The sequence below is a fragment of the Halichondria panicea genome, chromosome 15 (assembly GCF_963675165.1).
Source record: "Halichondria panicea chromosome 15, odHalPani1.1, whole genome shotgun sequence".
Classification (NCBI taxonomy): domain Eukaryota; kingdom Metazoa; phylum Porifera; class Demospongiae; order Suberitida; family Halichondriidae; genus Halichondria; species Halichondria panicea.
Genome location: NC_087391.1, coordinates 3,016,716 through 3,033,352, shown reverse-complemented (window position 1 = coordinate 3,033,352; position 16,637 = coordinate 3,016,716). Strand labels below are relative to the sequence as shown.

Genomic DNA, 16,637 nt, shown 5'->3' with positions numbered 1-16,637 from the left:
GGTGTGAGGAAGGTCAGCTACACACCATCAGTCAGCTCGTAATAAATGTTGTACATACAACACTGTATGCTGTTAAGGTGTGCAAATTTGTAAGGTGTGCAAATTTGTACAAATTTATATTCCAGCATTGCTTTAGTCACATTTTACTCCCCTCCAGGTCTACACAGGGAAACGGAGAGCTACCGTAGCCGAAGCTGACCTATCCTTGGTTAAAACAGGAGATCTCGTTGCTAAAACTATACTAAGGAGCCTGTAATTGGTGAATGTATTCGTATTGAAGAGCGGTACATTGAAGTTGCATGGATGGAGGGATCGTATTCATCTGTTTGGAACCCTGGAAAATCCGAGATCCTAAGAACATGAGGAAAACCGTCACTTGGACTGATACAATTCCAAAAACTTCTGTTTTGCTATTTGCATCCATGCTAACAAGCAGAAATTTTCTCCGCAAATGCACCATTGAGCGGTTGATGAAAATGTATGCTAAGTTTTACCGAGTGAAGACCATCTACATTATTTCACGATAAAGACTGTAGTTTTTTGTGTTCATATATACATGTAGGATGGTTACGTTAGAAACATAACATGATATGTTCTTTATCTTCACAATGCAAGTACAATACATGTAAAGGGTTGTGAAATGACAAACTGTGTCAATTACTACTCAATATTTTGGCTAAAGTTACATTTCACAAATGGAAGGTTGAACTCATAAGCTGTTATTACCTATAATATATAATACCTACATTACTCGTGTGACCTGCATTACCTGTGTGACCTACATTACCCGTGTTACCTATACATTACCCATGTACCTACATTACCCGTGTTACCTGCATTATCTATAATACCACATTACCTACATTACCCAGTGCATTACATCATTACGGTTATTAGTAGCACCATAGTATGATGGAATAGCTATAGTATGAGTAATGCAAGGAATAGCACTATAGTATGATGTGCAATGTAATGCAAGGAATAGTTATACCACCCAAAATCATGCAGTCTTGTGATTATTTTGAGATGTGTAGTCCACATTGATGTCGAAATGGGCCAGAATACATGTACCTCATGCTACCTGTACACTACTCTATTGCGAATAATTATTCATAAATGCTGACTTTCATATTTCATGTTAGTCATGAGGATCAACCTATTTTCACCACATGAAAATGTACAAAGCATTCTTATATACAGTTAATTTCTTTTCTTCAGTCAACTTTTCCTAATTTCTTCTTCTTCAAGGGAGCTGGACAAAACCTGGAGTCGACTCGCCGAGCTTGGCCTTGATAGCATCTGTGTGTGTGTAATCTATATGAATCATCAGCAAGAAGGTGGGTTGAAGAATGAAATATTGCTTGAATGTGTGATTTGATTCTATATTTTTTATGACAATGCTATGCTCACAGCCAGGTCTTTTTGTAGCCAAAGCTCACTGTAGTTATGAGGCGTAGCCGCACGAAGAATACGGTAAAGCTGACTGTATGTGTGTCTGTCTGTCTGTCTGTGTGTGTGTGTCTGTTCCAGCTATAACTGCTCAACGGTTGCAATGCGACGAAAACTAACAGCTTCTAGCCACGTTCTCTTGGAATTTAATTCGTGGATTAGCAACTTACAGTACCTCTTCTAAATAAGGCGCCGCTTTTTAATAATTACGTTTGCGAGACAAGTGTACGCAAAACAAGAAAACACTCTTGAATTTATAATGGTGCCTTATGGGCGAAATGTCCAAGGGGCGCGTATTTAGAAGGGAGCCTATTTAGAAGAAGTACGGTACAATGAAGGCCGTTGCAGTCTGTTCAGAATTGTTCATAGCATCCTCTGGTCGCACAAACCTTCTATGAGTTAACCTCCCACTAAAGCGCTAGCTATTTGTTACCTATTAGAGTCAGAAAACAGCTATAAAGCTACACTCTGCCAGAAGCAGCCAGCATTTTGTGAATTGCAGGTCCATCCCTTTTTTGATTATTCGGAATTCATTGATAGGAAATGCAAACAATCATTAATGCTACTATCCTTGATCAGACATGTTTCCAACTTTCCATCTTCCATAACACTAGTATATAACATACAACATCTACTATATGCTTACTGTTCATCGTCCGTTGCAAATATATAAATGAAAGCACCTCGGGTGCTGATGCCTCGGTGGAAGATAGGTAGCTGTAGCTAGCTCGAGCTAGCTAGCTATCTATATGAAGATGAAGCTATCTATATGAAGGCTATCTAAATGATCAACCGTGACTGTTGCTAAAAAAGATGCTAAAGTCAAAGTCTATAATTATTAATGGCTGCTGCATGCAGCAACAGTTTGCAGCAACAGTTTGCAGCTCTTTTCTCACTCCTGAAAGTACAAATATCTAGCGTTTTAGTGCAGAGCTAACTATACTAAGTAGAATAGCAAAGTTATATCTCACAGGATTTTGCTACGTACGAGTCTGAAGAGACTGCAATGGCCATCAAAGTAAGCAAAACTAGCCATAACTCGAGAACGAAGCATTATCTTGCAAATCTCTTACTTGCCCTTCATTGATCACGGAGCAGCTGTAGCCTTAGCCTCGTTCCCAGGATGATTTTTCTCTAAAGGAGCGGAAGGTCGAAAAATAGGCCTGGGGAAGATTGTATATAGGCGTGGTTTCAATTCGTTCAGATTCAACGAATTCCAATGACCTAGTAAAACAAAATGTGTACGTCTGGTTATTTGCTACGTAAAAGCTGCCGTATACACAAAAATAGCTCCGTGTTGTAGTAGTCTCGTGAAATTCTAGCTGACTAGCTACTATAGCTAGGAGGTCTTGGAGGTAGCTAGCTAGCTTATGCACTGCTTGGGTCAAACAAGGAGCATCATATCCAAGCTGTCAAACTCCTGTGTGGCAGGATCTAGGAAGGGACGTTTGTGGTACCTGTTGCTGCAGACAATGAACTTTGAGGCCCTAGCTCGAGATACCTGGACATAGATAGATCAAGTCTTATTATGTTTCTTGTCATTATGTAGCTAGCTAGTTAGCTAGCTGTATATTTTAACTGTATTTTCAGTGCAAGTAGCATTTACGGCATGTTTTACTACACAGTTTACTATTGCTGTAGACACGCCCATACAATCTATCCCAGGCCCAGTTGGCGACCTAGCGGTATTTTAGAGACAACTCGGCCTGGGGACGAGGCTACTGTAGCCTGTACACAGACAGACAGACAGACAGACACACAAACACATTACCGTATACCTCGCTTGCGCATGCGTACCGAGGCATAATGAAAATACTTAGTGAGCAAAGCAACATCTGCTCGAGGCATTAGCACAGCGCCAGCTTGCTCCTGCTCGAGGCATTAGCACAGCGCCAGCTTGCTCGACTCGTTTAAAGAGCAGTCCCTTGTCATGTTGAAGGCCTAAACTTGAGAAGAAAAGGAGCACTACACTCTGCCATGCATGCACTGCTAGCTACTACGTTATGCCTAGGATCTAAATGTGGGAGGTAAAGCCGCGCCCAACAAAGATGGCGTAATTGTGCAGGTAAGAGAGGCAGAGCATGAGAAGTCATGTGCCTCTTGAAAGCTATCGCAAATTCTGAAGAAAACAGACCTGGAGCGAGTTGTTGTTGTTGTTCGGAAACTGGCTATAGGATGTCTGTACAATGAGAAAGTGCTTGTTGAGAAATTACTCACTTAGACAAACAGCGGTGAATGCGGTATTTTTCAATACAATATTTATGCATGTGAACTCTCGAACTACACATGCATACACAGTAAAGGCTAGAGAAGCTAGCTATCCAGTCCGTTTTCGGCTGCTGCCTTTTCCTGCAGAGATATATGAGTTTGAACATTTCTAGTAAAAGTTCGTGAAATTTGCTAAAAAGCTACGAACGCTCTGCCAATCCTAATTACAACCTACTGGTTATAATAGTAATACTCAGCTAGAGATTTTATCCTGATTATGCCTCGAGGCGTAGCAGTACGAGGAAAACGGTAAAGCTGAATGTGTGTGTGTGTGTGTGTGTGTGTGTGTGTGTGTCCCCGTCTTGTAACTGCTCAACGGTTGCAATGCGACAAAAATTAACAGCTTCTATATCTTCTAGCCACGTTCTCTTGGATTTTGATTCGTGGATTTGCAAACTAAAGCTTCTTTCTCGAGTTATGGCTACTTTAACTTACAGTGAAGGCTGTTACAGCCAGTTCAGAATCATTCGTAGCATCATCAGTTCGCACAAAGGTTCTACTCAACTTATGATGAATAAGCCTTGCACTAAAGCGCTAGCTTTTAGTTAGCTATAACAGTCAGAAAAGAGCTTGAATACTGAATTTGCAAGTGGGAAATGAATGATCGGCCAAGAAAAAAGATGCATAAAGTCAAGTCTAATGATAGGTGCAGCTTGCAACGCTGTTTTCTCCCTCTTGCAGCTACCAATGCTACCATTCTAGTGCACGGCTAAGTTAGAGCAGCAACATTCTATGGACAAGTTTTGCTACGCACTATTCTGAAAAGGATGTAATGGCATTCCAAGTAAGCAAAACTACCTATAACTCGAGAAAGAATAATAATTTTGCAAATGAAAACGTGACTAGAATACTATAGAAGTTCTTACTTGCACTTTATTGATCACGGAACAAAACAGAACACACACACACACCGTATACCTCGCTTGTGCATGCTCAAATCTTCAGCTCGAATAGCACACTTCAGGAGTGCTTTAAAAGTGCATGAAATATGAAAGCACCGCGGGTGCTGATGCCTTGGTGGAAGCTAGCTAGCTACGAGACAAAAAAATTGTAAGCGGGAAATGATCGACCTTGTCTGTTGCCAAAAAAATATACTAAAGTTCAAGTCCATAATTATTAATGGCTGCTGCATGCAACAGTTTGCAGCTCTTTTCTCACTCCTGAAGCTAGTGCAGAGCTGACTACTAAGTAGAATAGAAAGTTATATCAAAGGATTTTGCTACGCACGAGTCTGAAGAGACTGCAATGGCCATCAAAGTAGGTAAAACTTGAGAATGAAGCTTTAGTTAGCAAATCCCCTACTTTAAATCCAAGAAAACCTGACTAGAAGCCTATAGAAGCTCTTACTTGATCACGGAGCAGCTGTAGCACTGTACACAGACACACGGACACACTACCGTATACCTCGCTTGCGCATGCGCACCGAGGCATAAAAATAGGGAAGCCACTAGCAACTTAAAGAGGTTGACTCAAAACAAAATGTGATCGAGGCATTTTGCACATGCAGGGGTGCTTGACCATTCGTTTAAGACAAGACAAGAAACTTACGAGAAAGGGTATGAAAACGTTAACTCACAGTAGCTGGCCGCGAATACTGCCTGATAATCTTTAAGCGACACCATGTCGTTCAGGAATGCCACTTTAGTACGGATTGTGATTCCGTCCAGCCACACTCTTATTATTTTGGCCTGGTGACAAAGTTTAATGGCATAATTATGGTATAGAAGGATAATCATGCCATGTCCACTTACCATACCGAACCGAAGAACGATGCCCCAGATCGGGTGTTGGCATTTAACTTTCAATAAAGATATTAGTGCCCCCACCCACAGTTGTCCCTCCCCTGAGGATTTTTTTTCGGCGTTGCACTTGCCCTATAAGAACAATATGAAACCCTTTGTCACACAAAACCATAAAGAACTTGCTTCAGCTATGAAGAACTGGATAGCAGAAGAGTCCATTATTGCCGCGTCCGTTACCCCCTGTGTAAAAAACAGTCTAAAATGTGGCCACATCAAAGGATCTACACTACATTGTACCGTGGTTGTGTACCAAATGGACCAATCAGATTGCTCAATAGTAATGCATAATTATACTACACCTCATTTTGAAACTTGTACCGTGGTTGTGACCTATCAGATTGCTGGATAGGAGGTGCTTTATTTTGCCTACACAGTAGACTCTCGCTAATCCGGTCACATTTCAGAATATACCCGCGGCTAAATAATGGTCCTACCTCGAATCTAAGGGGTTCTGTTTCGAGGATAATGAAACATTATGCTCTCTATTTATCAATTTTCATCGGCCAAACCACATCCTAAACGTCATATCCGGCCGTATTAAAAACCCGGTTTAGGACAGCCAGAACTGACCAGTATACGGAATAGCGAGTGGCCGTGCAAAATTGAGTACTAAGAATCATTCATACTTTCAGCATCCGAGCCCTAGCCTCTGAGAAGAGGAGCTTGCAGTAGTAATTGCTCAATTATGTGATCATATGACTCCTGAAGCAGTCATCCGGCCGGCCAGCTTGCCATTCCTGATGTTTTATTCACAAATTAAACCGGCAACAAGCAGTGCGAAAACTATGTTGAACACATAAGCTCATGTGATCCTGTTTCATATCCCTTTCTCTTTAATACAACTCGGTACGGTCGCTTATACAAAATCCCGATCGGCAAAGCTATATACCGTACTGGCACGTTATTAAGCGCATGCAGCTACATTTACACAGCAAGCACTCTGCGCTTGTAAGCAAGTTAAACTATCTACGCTAAAAACACAATACAGAAGCCGATGCAAAACACAATCATCAAGATTCATTTCCCAACAAATTTTGCACTAAAGCTTGACGTGATATAAACACAAGCTATTTCGTGTCTATACTAGATACTTTATGCTCTTTTTGTAATGCGAGTAAATGCGCAATAACCATGCACCATACACAATGGGTAACATACGGTAATCATAAATTCGACTTTGCCATCCGCAGCATCCACAGCATCCATAGCAACCTCGGCCATGGCCGATAGATGCAGACTCTGTGTGTACACAATCATTAGAAAAGCAAATTTTATGCATGAAGCTGCAATGGCAATGGCATGCAGGAGGCTTTATGTCAGTGATTCGTTGCTTTCTCTCACATGTGCTTCTTCAGAGGTGCCTTCAGAGATGCCTGCAGAGGTGGTTGCAGAGATGATTTCAGAGGTGCCTACAGAGGTGCCTTTAGAGGGGGATGCACGCTGCAAAAAATTTGTAGTGAATTTAAGAATATTAAAACATGGTATTAAAACTTATTCATTGTGGAATTGTCTAATTGTGCTGTAATTCTACTTATTGTGGTTAAATATAAAGCAACGTGCCAGCTACATGTATAATTATACATATATAAAAGCACCATATAAACACGTATATGTACATTACCTCTCAGGGATGCGCAAACACGGGACCGGAAAGGCTCACAGAACCGCACAGCTCAAAACCTGTGTATACACCAAAAAGAACACGTCAGTATACACGTCAGTATGAAACAAAGGTAAGCAAATGCATAGGCCACGCAAAGGGCTAGTCGACCAACAATGGGACACCTTTTTTATGACACATTTTTAAGTACACTTACTATTCTTACTTTCAATCAGGTATTGATGACTTCAACCGATACCGATACCGATACCGGGTCAGACAGAGAATCGGAGTACTTTCCAACACCACTACCATAATTATGTCTAAGCCTAGTGCTGTATAATTATGTACACGGTCACCATTCACAGGTTCCTTAATCCCTGTCAAAACGTCTCTATGTGAATCTTGTATATAATTGAGCTTAGAAAAATCATTATAGGACATTGATGACTCACCTCTCACCCCAACAACCGAGCCATCAAGCTTCTGCCTTCAAGACCCACATCAGGTTTGTACATTAAAGTTTTGTCTGGTACTTGCTAATTACTTACGAAACTGCTGCATTAATTATAGGACATTGATGACTCACCTCTCACCCCAACAACCGAGCCATCCAGCTTCTGCCCACATCAGGTTTGTAGATCCTGCATGATCATTAAATTAACACAATAATTGCTCAGGTTTTGTCTGGTATGTCTGGTATGCTAGATAGACAGTACATATTTTCCGAGTGCTTGCTATATATTGTGCACATTCACCGCAAACAACAAGTCCCTATAGCCTAGTCATTGTAAATTGCCTGTACGCAATGATCAGAAACATGCAGTCTCTGTCGGCAAAACTATGAAAGCACCGTGGGTGCTGGATGCCTCGGTGGAGAGTTTTTCTTCTAGTTGGATTGCAATTTGTGGATATGCAAAATAATGGACCTTTGTTCTCGAGTTAGAGCTAGGTTTGCTTACTTGGAATGCCATTCTACATGTACATGTACAGTAGCCTTTTCAGAACAGTGCGTAACAAACACATGTGATCTCTATCTCTACTGCACTAGAACGCTAGCTATTGGTAGCTGTAAGAGTGAGAAAAAAGCTGCAAAGCTGCCCTTAGCTGTTTCATGCAGCAGCCATTAATTTTATGGACTTTGAACTTTTTTAGCAACGATCATGCATGGTCAATCATTTTCCACTTTTGCACCAATGCAGATTTACTGTAGATAGGTATAGTAGCTTCAGCTTTGGGCACTGCTCTTGCTTTGCACTTCGTTTATCATTGAGCAGCTGTAGCGGTCTACAAAGACAGACACACTACCGTATACCTCGCTGCGCATGCGCACCCAAGGCATAATTATGGCTGTGAGTTGACAAACATACCATTTATACCATACAGGGACTTGCAGACTCTGAACAGTGCAGAGAATTCGATTTGACTACTCCGCCAAAAAGGAGATGTTTGAGGCAGAGACAGGTAAGACAAGCTCACATGATCTAAAGCCAGAGACACTAGTATCTATGTGATTTAGAAGCCTCGCGGATACTACAGCAGACCCTTTGGTCCATAGTAAACAGTGCATGCATGTCTAGATAATTATTGCCTGATGCCTGATGAGTGACTACGTGATCCACATTAGGAAACAGTCTTCAAACTTTTCAATCTTTTCAATCTTCTTCCCAGGTGACTGTCCAGACACAAGTAGACAGCGGCAGCGAAACTTCTCTGTACTTGAACAGCTCTTTCGGCGACAATATCGACAGCAGTGATTACATGCCAACACCAGAAAATACGTTGTTGAGAAGGCCTCCAAATACGAAGCTCAACGCCAAAGAAATGGAAATGCTATTCAGAAGGCATACATTCGAAAGGACCCAAGAAGTGAACGACAGTATTTACGTACTTCCTCCAGAAATGCTATTGTTAAGAAGGCGTATATTCGAAACGAAGTTCAACGCCAAAGAAGTGGACGACAGTGTTTACGAGCCAAGTCCAGAAATGACAAATACACTCCAAAAGAAGTTCAACACCAAAGAAGTGGCATTACCCAGACAACTTTTTCTGGGAGAAACCAGCCATTTATGTGACTTTGTACAGAGCGTTAATAAGGTGTTGAGCTGCAAGACTACACATTGTCAAGGGAAACTCATCGCAACAAGTTTCAAACTCAAAGGATTGGGCGGGACGATCATCGTTACTTACAATTGCTCGGAATGTGGTCTGCACCCGATTGAGTTTACTACCAACAAGCCTATCAAAGACAGTACCAGATCCGAAGTGGCCACAGCACTTCAAGTGGCCTTCATAATATCAGGTGGTATGCATGCCACGTACAGACGTGTCATACATCATGGGCTTGGAATGGAAGCATTCGGCAATTCTGTATTTGCTTCTGTCATCGAATCTTTGTATTCAGTTGTAAAGCAGATGGTAGACGACTTGTGCGAGGAAGCCAAGGCTGAAATGAAATTGATGGACCCTGATGCTTTGGGTTCGTGGAAAAAGGCAATTACTTCTGCAGACGGATGCTGGCACACTCGTGGACATCATTCTCAAAATCATACGTTCACTGTGCGTAACTACCAGAACGGTTCACTTCTCTACTACATCCACCTCTGTCAACGTGGTAGAGACGAACTGAGCGAGACTCCACTGTACCAGGGAACGTCCAAGTCCGCAGAAGCATACGGGGCAAATGTACTGTTTGGTAGAGCTAAATCAGAGGGAATGGTTGTTGCGATACAGTGGCAGGATGGTGACTCGTCTTCTTCTAATGAAGTAAAGAAACACTTCCCGGACGCCGAGGTCATGATATGTGCTGGTCATGTTGCAAAATCGCACAAGAAGGTGTTGGAGGGATATGCAAAGATGAAGTCGTTTTCTACTGTTTTCAGCAACTCTCACAAAAAGAAGCATCCCGATGTTACCCAGGTGAAGTGTCACTGTGATGGCAGGCATTCCCAAACGTGTGGGTGCCTGACTCCTGCATTTGTCGAAAGAGCTCGAAACAACATGTCACAACTCCTGAAAGACTCCAAGTCTGCAGACGATTTCAAGGCAAAGGTTGAAGCGCTCTCCAGACATGCACACGACGAACACCAGTGGGAAGGGGGACAGTGCGACTTTCACCCGCTACGTCTATGTAGTTGCGGCAAATGCGACGAGGGTGAAGAGCTCAACTGCAAGGGTACACTATACCACACAAGACTATGTTTGACTTGCCCACTACACAAGCTAGCTTACGAGATCGAACTAGACAACAGAGGATCCAAAGCGGAACAGTACATCCATTCCGTATTGAAAAAGGGTAACTCTAATTTGTTGGAAGCATCCCACAACGTATTCATCAGGTTCAGGGAGAAAGCGTTGAACCTAGAGAGGCTCCATTATGAGACGTCAACGAATCTCGCTCTGTTGCAGGCAAATCTCAGCTATATGACCCAGAAGCACGGCTCTACTTACCATTGGATACCAGAACTATTCAAACAAATGCAATTGCCTGTCTACGATGGCTTAGCCGATAAGCTACAGATCTACAGCAAAAACCGGACAAAAAGTCTGAAATACCGCAAAACTGAGAAGGTAAAGAAGAGGAGAATTCAGTTAAAGTGCGAGAGGGTGAGAGAAGCTCAGACCCGAAAAGAGTGGTCGGCCAAGCGTGGTAATTTTGACTACTATGGTGCTGATGAAGAGATTGTGGGCAAGAGTGAAGGGGAAACAAACAAAGCATGCATTTGTGGTTCAAAATCTCACATGCGCACCAACCACAAAGACTGCCCTCTCAACAAGAAGAACCAACCACAACCACAACCAGGTACGTAGCTAGGCCTTGCCCAATTATGCTCAAAATGCTCCCTATTAGGCTATTCTCCAATGCTCATGTTTTTACCATTATTCTTTTGATTATCACCTATTAGTCTTTAATTCCTACCCATGTCTTACATATTCAACAGTGCTCAGTATTATATAACAATGAGAGCAACATTACATAATCTTCTAGCGCACTATAATTATTGATGTGTTCATGCATTGAAGGAATTCCAGAAAATTTGGAGTTTAGAATTTTAGTGAAAGATATTGTACCTGTTGTTTTGATGTACATTGTATCAACTGCTTAGCTTCTAATAATTATACCCAAGATTTGATAAAAATTGCCAGATTATGCTAAATATTTTGCCTATTAGGCTGGCATTATGCTCACCCTCCGGGGTTACCTATTAGTCTCAAAATTATGCTAGCATAATTGGGCAAGGCCTATACGTAGCTAGTAACAGTATCGATATGTTATCTAAGCAGCATCTCTCCCCTCTCTGCAGGCACAGACACTGCCTCGGACTTAAATACATCTGGTGAAGATGATTCAGATTCTGACGATAACAAGACCGATCAGAACGAAGTGCACGGTGAACTCTTCCTTGGTAGTGACAGTGATAGTGATTGTAGTGATTGTACCTGTGGGTCTCTTGGCCGTTCTCATCATCGTTCCTGCCCTATGAATCCACGATCAGGTTACAAGAAACGCACTAACCCCAACTGCTCTGGTGCTGATGGAGACACTGCTCAACTTGCAGAAGACACCAAGGTTGGAAACAGCCAGTGTGGTGATAACTTCCCTGCAACACAACCACACGTCAACGATCGAACCACTGCAACACAACCCCACATCAACAAACCACACATCAACGATCGTGTAGAGAAAAAGAAGTCTAATGGCTCAACTGACACAGATTGTGGTTCTCGTGCCAGTAAAGAGACTCAACAGGGTGTACAAAAGAGTCCCATTGCACTCAGCAGTAATCCAGACAAGACGGACAGGCTGGAAGTTGGCATGTACGTTTATCTTCACAGTAGTCGTTTTGGAGAGCAGCACCTTCTCTGTCGGATTGCTAAAAAAGTAGGCAATCTTTTTCGGTTGTATTGTGGTGGTGGTAATCTTAACGCAAGCTATTCCCCAGAAGTGCTGACAATTTCTTTGGGTGACAGTAACCACAGCCTTTCACTAGGGAATTGGCGCGCTTCTCCAAAGATCTCTTTGGCTGCTGCCGCCCTTGAAGCTGCCTGCCTTGCTAAGTGCAAGTGTGTCATTCTCAAACCTGTCGTTGTAGAGATTTCGGAAGACGATGACCCTACTACAGCAAGTGAAGTATGGACGGACAACTGTTTATACAAATTGACACTCGCAGAAAAGGAAGAGGTAGTATCTCCTCGTGGTTGGCTCAATGACAGGGTCATCACTGCTGCTCAACTATTAATGCTGCAGCACTCTCCTTTGATGCAGGGATTGCAACCACCTACGCTTTCACAGCGTCAGGCCTTCGATTGTCACAAGGATCAGATCTTCGTGCAAATTATCATTGTTGGTGGCAATCACTGGTGTGTTGTATCGAATGTGGGCTGTGACGAAGGTACGGTGCATGTGTATGACACAATGTTTCCTAGACCTTCGAATATCACCGTACGGGTTGTATGTAGCCTTGTTGTCTGTTCAACGCCCACACTATCCATCAATATGATGGATGTTCAGAGGCAGTCAAATGGATCAGACTGTGGTGTGCTTGCGATTGCTATCGCTTTCGAACTCTGCTGCCACAGAGATCCATGTACCGTGAAATTTGGCAACACAGTTTCTATTCGATCTCATCTTGCCAGGTGCCTTGAAGACTGCAAGCTTACCACATTTAGCACAGGAATTCGTAGGTGCCAAAACAAAGTTAAATTTTCAAAGCAGGTTGAAATTGCTTGTTTGTGTCGAGAACCCAAAGATAAACAATCGATGGTGAAGTGCACACTTTGTAAAGCCTGGTTCCACAAGCACTGTTGCAGGGAAACCACACAAGTTGTAGTTCCTTGGACTTGTACATCTTGTAGAAAGTAACTGTTGTCGTACATCTTGTTGTTGATTGTTGTTTATTATTACTATGATTATGACTTTATAGCCTTGTAACCTATATAGCTGTGAATATAACGATACGAGGTCGTAGTACAGTGAGGTTGCTAGCTATAATCAAATTAATTATTTATCAATTAATTATAATTATTAAATTAATTTAAGCTAAATTGCTGAAAAAAACGATGTATGATGTCTCGAGGAAACACAACTTTCTTATTTTGAGCGAGTTACACAGCAAAAATAGCCTCAACCTAAAAATAGTACTAGTACTTACAAGTCATAGGAGGAATGCCAGGGTCAAAAGGTCGCTAATCAAAACAACACGTGGCCTTATGTTTTACAAGCCACTAGCTTGATCCTCTTCACAACAGCAGAAATCGGTTGAGTTATTGCGCCCCCCAACCTTAGACCTTTTAGTGCCATTCTTCGAAACCACAAGATATGGAAAATTAGCCTTCTGTGGCTAAGGTATCTGGGTAATAACCTTCTAGCTAACCTAATATAGCATGAGACCGAGTGTTTTATGAAATATACAAGGAGTTTATCCCGTGTTGTCACCCTTTCCGGTATTGTACGACTTTTATTACACGGTCGGTACACGGTCGGTAAGGGGTAAGGGGTAAGGGGTAAGGGGTGATCGTGATATGATCGTACACATAATTATAGCATGAGAAATCCTCGTGTTTTATGCATATACATGGCAACTCGCCCTCGTGCTTGTGATAAGCCCTTGGTTATACAAGGGCTTACACTCTATCTAACAAAGTGAAACGACTGGAGGCATTTAATTAAACAAAAACTGTTTACCAGTCCGTACAAAGAGTTTTGAATGGGGATGTATGTGGTATATCATCACACTTTATACGGACTCCCAAATATTTACAGCATCATTTATAATAAGCGGTGGGGGGCTTCAAGTCAATTTAACCACCCTGGCCCAAAATCCTGGATACAGCCTAGTCTCATGAATCAGCCGCCCACAAGGGTCTGAGCAATCTTGTCACCACTCCGTATCTCAGTCCAAACTCCTGCAGTAAGTCTGTGTGCAGTGGGGGAGAGGAGGGGCAACGACCAGGCTCACGGCGAGTGGTACGGCTCTCAGGATTGAGCCAGGGGAGTGATATCCCCCTCCCCCGCTGTATGACACCCTGAATTAAGGAGTACGTACGGTACGTACGGTCCGGGTGGTACAATGTATACAGTATTTAAAACGCACTCAAAGTAGTTGAATGTGGCATTCAAACAATTAACAGCAGACGCCCTCACTGCAATGCGCGATCACCCACTCACTTGTTAATGTGCTGGCTGCACTCTCCTGGTCTGTGTGACCACCCTCCAGGTCTCCTGAGAGTAGAGCCATCACACTCTCAGACCGGAGGGGAGGGTTAGTAACAATGAACAAAGGACCATACGAGTACGTCCGGTCCGGGTGGTACAGTATTTAAAACACGCACTCAAAGTAATGCCACATTCAAACAATTAAACAGCAGACGCCCTCACTGCAACGCGATCACCCACTCACTTGTTAATGTGCTGGCTGCACTCTCCTGGTCTGTGTGACCACCCTCCAGGTCTCCTGAGAGTAGAACCATCACACTCTCAGACCTGAGGGGAGGGTTAGTAACAATGAACAAAGGACCATACGAGTACGTCCGGTCCGGGTGGTACAGTATTTAAAACACGCACTCAAAGTAATGCCACATTTAAACAATTAAACAGCAGACGCCCTCACTGCAACGCGATCACCCACTCACTTGTTAATGTGCTGGCTGCACTCTCCTGGTCTGTGTGACCACCCTCCAGGTCTCCTGAGTAGAGCCTCACACCCTCAGTCACATAATACCTGAGGGGAGGGTTAGTAACAATGAACAAAGGACCCTCAGAAAAAAGCATACAAAGGGGTTGTAAATGGTAAGCAAATAAACACATCCTCTACTCTACTAGAGTGGGTATTTGGTAGAGTGCAACAGTCACCAAAACAGACGGTAAAGATCCACTAGATAATAAACATTAAGTGAGACATGACTGCACAGTACTCACCGATTTTGTAGCTGGTCACGAGTTCCTTCGCTACTTGTTCCCCTCTCTCCGATCTTACTGAGATGATCAGCCAGCTCCCTCCATGTTGGTCCAGACGCTCCAAATGACAGTTCTTCCTGGATACTGAACTCATCAGGGAGGTTGTATAAAGACGAGGAGAAAAGTGTGCGAGCCACAGGATCCTTGCCAGTCCTAACCCTAATTACGAGTGGAGTGTAACCCTCAAAATAACGACATAATGAATGGCTATATACAACCTAGGGTTTTCCTCTGTGCTGCCCAGGTAAAAGCTCAATAAACGCCCATGTATGGGCGTGGCACTGTGGGTGGTAGACACGTGGAACTAGTGGGAAGCATGGCAGCATAGATACATGTCTACTATGGAGCCAGGTAGAGCAATACTTACGGTGTGTGACCTCTGTAGGCCTCTGTAGGGAAGAAGGATTCAAAGTACTGCTAACTGAATAGCTAGCCATACTTCAGTTTGTTAGCCACGTGTTCAAATAAACGCCCTCACATTAATCTACACCCACTACCGGATGTTCAATAACCGCCCGTTTCGCCCATCTCGTTTAAACGCCCTCTGCCCTCTCCTCTCTACAGACTTCTCTTAGGAAATAAACGCCCGGGCGTTTAATCAAGCAAATACAGTACTCACCTTACTCACCTTCACCTTACTCACCTCCTTCACAGGAGGAGAGTGCCTTTGACCTGTCGCAGAGTCCTAACCACATTTAGGAGACACGTACATTACACACTACACTACACTACACTACACAATTATTATGACAAAGACTGGTATACAATAAATGCAGTATAGTATGTATGGTTGGTGAGTTGAAGTGCGGTCAATCATGCATTAGTGAAGTATAATTATACGTACATACGTACGTACAGTGCAGTGTGCGCATGAGATGGTCATGGCTGGTTGCACTTCAACTTCTAACTGCTGCTAACTGCTGCCAACCAACCTGAACGGTGGCACACATGAGGGGGTGGCAGCTGTATACAAGTACACATGTACGTATGCCACAACAATTATACAGTACATATGACTATATGACAGTTGTTTCATTCAACAGGGCACAGCAACTAACTTTGATCGCACAAGATCAATCAATCGATTGATCAGATGTTTGTGGACCAAAATCCATAGTCGCTTACCTTGCTGTAGTGTAGATCTAGTGTAGATCTAGGAGCGCTTGCAAACTGCTTCGACTATATAAAAAGCACTCGACCTCTCTGGCCCCCCCCAGTCATCCTGATTATGGCCGCGGCTTAGATGGCAAGCCCCGGATTGATTCGAATAGCCGCTGCTATTATTACAGTGGCCGCGGCTTTCCCCATTCATCCGGATCATGGCCGCGACTTTAGATGGCAAGCCCCGAATAATCCGCGGATTGATTCGAATAGCCGCGGTTATTTATTATAGTGGCCGCGGCTTGCCCATTCATCCGGATCATGGCCGCGACTTAGATGGCAAGCCGCGGATTGATTCGAATAGCCGCGGTTATTATTACAGTGGCCGCGGATTCATCCGGATCATGGCCGCGGCGTAGATGGAATAATTCGCGGATTGATTCGAATAGCCGCTGCTATT

At 43.1% G+C, this 16,637-nt stretch overlaps 2 protein-coding genes across 15 annotated transcripts; one reads left to right on the top strand and one right to left on the bottom strand.

The window, feature by feature from the left end:
* Window positions 1-1,163: 1,163 nt before the first annotated feature.
* Window positions 1,164-16,577, bottom strand: LOC135349282 (uncharacterized). 13 transcript variants are annotated; one of them, XM_064547800.1, is made up of 12 exons: window positions 16,202-16,577; window positions 15,933-16,039; window positions 15,038-15,761; window positions 14,752-14,840; window positions 14,288-14,602; window positions 7,709-7,763; window positions 7,141-7,199; window positions 6,678-6,959; window positions 5,643-5,699; window positions 5,469-5,591; window positions 5,294-5,405; window positions 1,189-1,314 (listed from the first exon to the last, which is right to left on the bottom strand). In XM_064547800.1, the coding sequence occupies exons 8-12, from the start codon at window positions 6,774-6,776 to the stop codon at window positions 1,244-1,246; spliced, it is 462 nt and encodes a 153-aa protein (XP_064403870.1). In that variant the 5' UTR covers window positions 6,777-6,959; window positions 7,141-7,199; window positions 7,709-7,763; window positions 14,288-14,602; window positions 14,752-14,840; window positions 15,038-15,761; window positions 15,933-16,039; window positions 16,202-16,577; the 3' UTR covers window positions 1,189-1,243. The 13 variants fall into 13 exon arrangements, 11 of the variants coding, with proteins under 11 accessions (XP_064403871.1, XP_064403870.1, XP_064403868.1 ...); XM_064547798.1 differs by having other exon boundaries at window positions 15,929-16,008; window positions 16,202-16,576; XM_064547797.1 differs by having other exon boundaries at window positions 15,933-16,008; window positions 16,202-16,576.
* On the top strand, window positions 7,119-13,040 carry LOC135349281 (uncharacterized). Of its 2 annotated transcripts, XM_064547788.1 has the most exons (6): window positions 7,119-7,252; window positions 7,356-7,627; window positions 7,693-7,752; window positions 8,506-8,583; window positions 8,791-10,921; window positions 11,424-13,040. In XM_064547788.1, the coding sequence occupies exons 5-6, from the start codon at window positions 8,881-8,883 to the stop codon at window positions 12,980-12,982; spliced, it is 3,600 nt and encodes a 1,199-aa protein (XP_064403858.1). In that variant the 5' UTR covers window positions 7,119-7,252; window positions 7,356-7,627; window positions 7,693-7,752; window positions 8,506-8,583; window positions 8,791-8,880; the 3' UTR covers window positions 12,983-13,040. The 2 variants fall into 2 exon arrangements, with proteins under 2 accessions (XP_064403858.1, XP_064403860.1); XM_064547790.1 differs by lacking the exons at window positions 7,119-7,252; window positions 7,356-7,627; window positions 7,693-7,752; window positions 8,506-8,583 and having other exon boundaries at window positions 8,780-10,921.
* Window positions 16,578-16,637: the final 60 nt, after the last annotated feature.